Consider the following 4,697-nt stretch of genomic DNA (forward strand, 5'->3'; position numbering starts at 1 on the left):
GGGATTACGGGAGCCTGCCACCACACCCAGCTGGTTTTTTGGTATTTTTAGCAAAGACAGGGTTTCACCATGTTGGCCAGGCTGGTCTCGAACTCCTGACCTCTGGTGATCTGCCTGCCTCAGCCTCCCAAAGTACTGGAATTATAGGCATGAGCCACCATGCCCAGCCGGCAGCCTATTCAAATGTCATCCTCAACATAGTCAATCCTTGGGCCATATTTTTCTTATAGTAAAATTTTGTCTCTTTCTTTTAATGCAGTTTCTACATGGAATTTGGACACTTTGGCCTTCCAGGAACTGAAGTCCGAGCTAACTGAAGTTCCTGCTTCCCGAATTTTGAAGGAGAGCCCATCTGGCCATCTCCGGAGTAGAGAGGGAGACAACGGTATGAAGTTAAGGTTTCTTCCCTTTTGTGCCCACATGGTCTTTATTCATGTCTAGTGCTGTGTTTCAGAGAATCAGTATAGGGTAAATGCCCACCCAAAGGGGAAACTAACTTCCCTGGGAGCAGAGGGAGGGGAGGAGAAGAACAGAACTCTCTCGCGCTCTGTTCCCTTGTCAGAGCAGGTCTGCAGGAGCCAGCCTTTCCCTAACAAAGCCCTCTATCCAATCACCCACACTTGGGAGGCTGGGCTGGGCTGCACAGGGCAAGATGAGAGATGTGTTGATTTCATCCCCTTGATTGTCATGTAGAATTAAGTATACTTGAGAAGTTACATTTTTCAGTAGCGCCTTCATATCTTTATTTTAGGGACAGGTGTACACCAAGCACCATCTCAGCCACAATCTGTTACTAACAGTATGTTTTCTGAACTTTGGCCACTTAGGAAGGGTACAGTTTGGCTCTCTTCAAAGTGTTCCCTGAAAGTCCAACTTTATGACTAATACTGTGATTTCCAGAAACTTTGACTATCCATGTTGACAATGATTACTGGCACTGAAGGGCATGCACGCAAAGAGTGGTTATAAAATATTTAAAACACGGTTCTCTAAGATATGAGCAGCAAAGTGTTTCTACCTTCTATGAGGAAACCGAAGGTGCCCATTAAAAGTAGAGAAATCTGGGCCAGGCGCGGTGGCTCACTCCTGTTATCCCAGTGCTTTGGGAGGCTGAGGCTGGCGGATCACTTGAGGTCAGGAGTTCAAGACCAGCCTGGCCAACATGGTGAAACACTGTCTCTACTAAAAATACAAAAATTAGCCAGGCATGGTGGCACGCATCTGTAATCCCAGCTACTTGGGAGGCTGAGGCCGGAGAATTGCTTGAACCCAGGAGACAGAGGTTGCAGTGAGCCAATATCACGCCACTACCCTCCAGCCTGGGTGACAGAGTGAGACTCCGTCTCAAAAAAAAAAAAAAAAAAAAAAAAAAATTACAGACATCCGTTGTGATTCTGGTAACTCTAAATTTTCAACAGTCTCTTCACTACATTTAAAAAATTATTTTCTAAACCAAATTAGCCAGGAGTGGTAGCAGGCACCTGTAGTCCCAGCAACTCAGGAGGCTGAGATGGGAGGACTGCTTGAACCTGGGAGGTCGAGGCTGCAGTGCGCTGTGATTGCACCACTGCACTCCAGCCTAGGTAACAGTGCAAGACCCTGTCTCAAAATATAATTATTTTCATGTTTATTATATTAAAATGATGTATGAAATATATGACTCATCAGATCGGGCTCGAAAAACTTTGTTGTATGGAGATTATTCTTATGAGTTGATTTTTCTCTCTCCTATCTTATAGTAATGAAACAAACCAGGCATGAAAGTCACAATAAGTAATACAATGAATACCCATGAGTCCCTGCTCAGCTTAAGTAGAATATTACAAATGCAGTTGAAGCCCTCCGTGCAACTTTCATCCTTACAACTGATACTGAGTGAATTGTACTTTAAATATTTGTAGCTCCCACTCCCATGCATGCCCCTCAGTGGTAGCAATAATTGTCAATAACATGAAACACAGATTGATCACATAGCATTTACCACATATTTACTCTATACCAAGCACTTAACATATATAATTACATTCAAAATTTACAACAGCCCTACTACCCAAAAGACTATTAGTATCCCCTTTTACAAATGCGATAACTGAGGCATAGAGAGCTAAGTAACTTACTGAAAGTCACACAGCCAGTGGGTGGCAGAGCCTGGCTTTAAATCCAGACGATTTGTCCCTAGGGCTCTCACATCTACTGGCTCTGCCAAGCTTCCGCATGATCACTGTCTGTGTTTGGAAAGATTATGGATTAAGTGGTGCTTCGTTTTCTTTTCTGAATTCACCAGGATGTGGAGAACTAGTTTGGGTAGGAGAGCCTGTCACGCTGAGAACAGCAGAAACAATTACTGGCAAGTACGGTGTGTGGATGCGAGACCCCAAGCCCACCTACCCCTACACCCAGGAGACCACATGGAGAATCGACACAGTTGGCACAGATGTCCGCCAGGTTTTTGAGTATGACCTCATCAGCCAGTTTATGCAGGGCTACCCTTCTAAGGTTCACATACTGCCCAGGCCACTGGAAAGCACCGGTGCTGTGGTGTACTCGGGGAGCCTCTATTTCCAGGGCGCTGAGTCCAGAACTGTCATAAGATATGAGCTGAATACCGAGACAGTGAAGGCTGAGAAGGAAATCCCTGGAGCCGGCTACCACGGACAGTTCCCGTATTCTTGGGGTGGCTACACAGACATTGACTTGGCTGTGGATGAATCAGGCCTCTGGGTCATTTACAGTACTGATGAGGCCAAAGGTGCCATTGTCCTCTCCAAACTGAACCCAGAGAATCTGGAACTTGAACAAACCTGGGAGACGAACATCCGTAAGCAGTCAGTCGCCAATGCCTTCATCATCTGTGGCACCTTGTACACCGTTAGCAGCTACTCCTCAGCAGATGCAACCGTCAACTTTGCTTATGACACAGGCACAGGTATCAGCAAGACCCTGACCATCCCATTCAAGAACCGCTACAAGTACAGCAGCATGATTGACTACAACCCCCTGGAGAAGAAACTCTTTGCCTGGGACAACTTGAACATGGTCACTTATGACATCAAGCTCTCCAAGATGTGAAAAGCCTTCAAGCTGTACCAGCAATGGCAGAAGGAGATGCTCAGGGCTCCTGAGGGGAGCAGGCTGAAGGGAGAGCCAGCCAGCCAGGGCCCAGGCAGCTCTGACTGCTTTCCAGGTTTTCATTAATCCACAAGGATGAACATGGTCACCATCTGACTATGCAGGAATTGTAGTCTGAGGGCATAGACAATTTCATATGAGAATAAATATCCTTTTCTTCTGTCAGCATTTATGGGATGTTTAATGACATAGTTCAAGTTTTCTTGTGATTTGGGGCAAAAGCTATAAGGTATAGTAGTTTCTTCCTGAAAACCATTGCTCTTGCATGTTACATGGTTACCACAAGCCACAATGAAAAGCATAACTTCTAAAGGAAGCGGAATAGCTCCTCTGGCCAGCATCGAACATAAGTAAGATGCATTTACTACAATTGGCTTCTAATGCTTCAGATAGAATACAGTTGGATCTCACATAACCCTTCGCATTGTGAAATAAAATTTTCTTACCCAACATTCTCTGCCTTGAACTTTGTGGGAATCTTTGCTTAAGAGAAGGGTACAGATTCCAACCATCAAGTCATTCCTTCAGGTTGGGAGACGTGATTGTAGGATGTGTGTGTGTGTAACTGAGAGGCTTGTGCCTGGTTTTGAGGTGTTGTGCAGAATGACACCAAGCAAATAGCAGCAATCACACCTTCCCACCTACATCTCCTGGTGCTCTCGGTACTACCTGAGCAATCTTTCAATCTCTCCCCTGAACCCACCCTCTATTCTCCCTAACTCCACTTCAGTTTGGTTTGTTGTTGTTGTTGTTGTTGTTTTGAGACGGAGTCTCGCTCTGTTGCCCAGGCTGGAGTGCAGTGGCGCGATCTCAGCTCACTGCAACTCCACCTCCCGGGTTCACGCCATTCTCCTGCCTCAGCCTCCCGAGGAGCTGGGACTACAGGTGCCCGCCACCACACCCGGCTTATTTTTTTTTTTTTTTAATTTTTTTTTTTTAGTAGAGATGAGGTTTCACCATATTAGCCAGGATGGTCTTGATCTCCTGACCTTGTGATCCGCCCGCCTCTGCCTCCCAAAGTGCTGGGATTACAGGTGTGAGCCACCACGCCTGGCCCTTCCACTTCAGTTTTTATCAGTCATCAGGAGCATGAATTTTATAAGCCTCAACCTCAGGTGGAGAAACCTTATAGCACTGTTTTGTTCTTCCAACTCTTAAAACTGTAGTAAAATATAACAAAATGTACCATCCCAGTCATTTATAAGGGCACAGCTCAGTGGTGTTAAACACATTCATATTATCGGGCAACTATCACGACCATCCATCTCCAGAACATTTTTCATTTTGTAAAACTGAAACTCTACACCCATTAATAAGTCCGTTATCCTCCCAGCCCTTATAGCAATATTATTTTCTAATTTTTTTGTAGAGACAGGATTGCACTATGTTGCCCAGCTTGTCTCAAACTCCTGGCCTGAAGTAATCCTCCCACCTCAGCCTCCAAAGTGCTGGGATTACAGGCATGAGCCACCACACCTGACTGCATTATGTTTTAATGACAAACTTAATTTCCCTCTTCAGTTGCCATCGCACCTAATGGTAGAACACTTCATTTGCCAGTTCAGCTT

General features: G+C 45.3%; 1 protein-coding gene across 1 annotated transcript in view; it reads left to right on the top strand.

Annotated features, from left to right (window-relative positions):
* MYOC (myocilin, trabecular meshwork inducible glucocorticoid response) overlaps positions 1 to 3,579 on the top strand; it is a 17,334-nt gene extending 13,755 nt beyond the window's left edge. The window contains exon 3 of the mRNA XM_012000444.1: positions 2,285 to 3,579. Within this exon, the coding sequence (XP_011855834.1) occupies positions 2,285 to 3,069 (785 nt within the window). The 3' untranslated portion in view covers positions 3,070 to 3,579. The remainder of the gene's footprint in view (positions 1 to 2,284) is intronic.
* Positions 3,580 to 4,697: the final 1,118 nt, after the last annotated feature.

Source organism: Mandrillus leucophaeus, unplaced genomic scaffold (assembly GCF_000951045.1).
Source record: "Mandrillus leucophaeus isolate KB7577 unplaced genomic scaffold, Mleu.le_1.0 Scaffold629, whole genome shotgun sequence".
Taxonomy (NCBI): Eukaryota; Metazoa; Chordata; class Mammalia; order Primates; family Cercopithecidae; genus Mandrillus; species Mandrillus leucophaeus.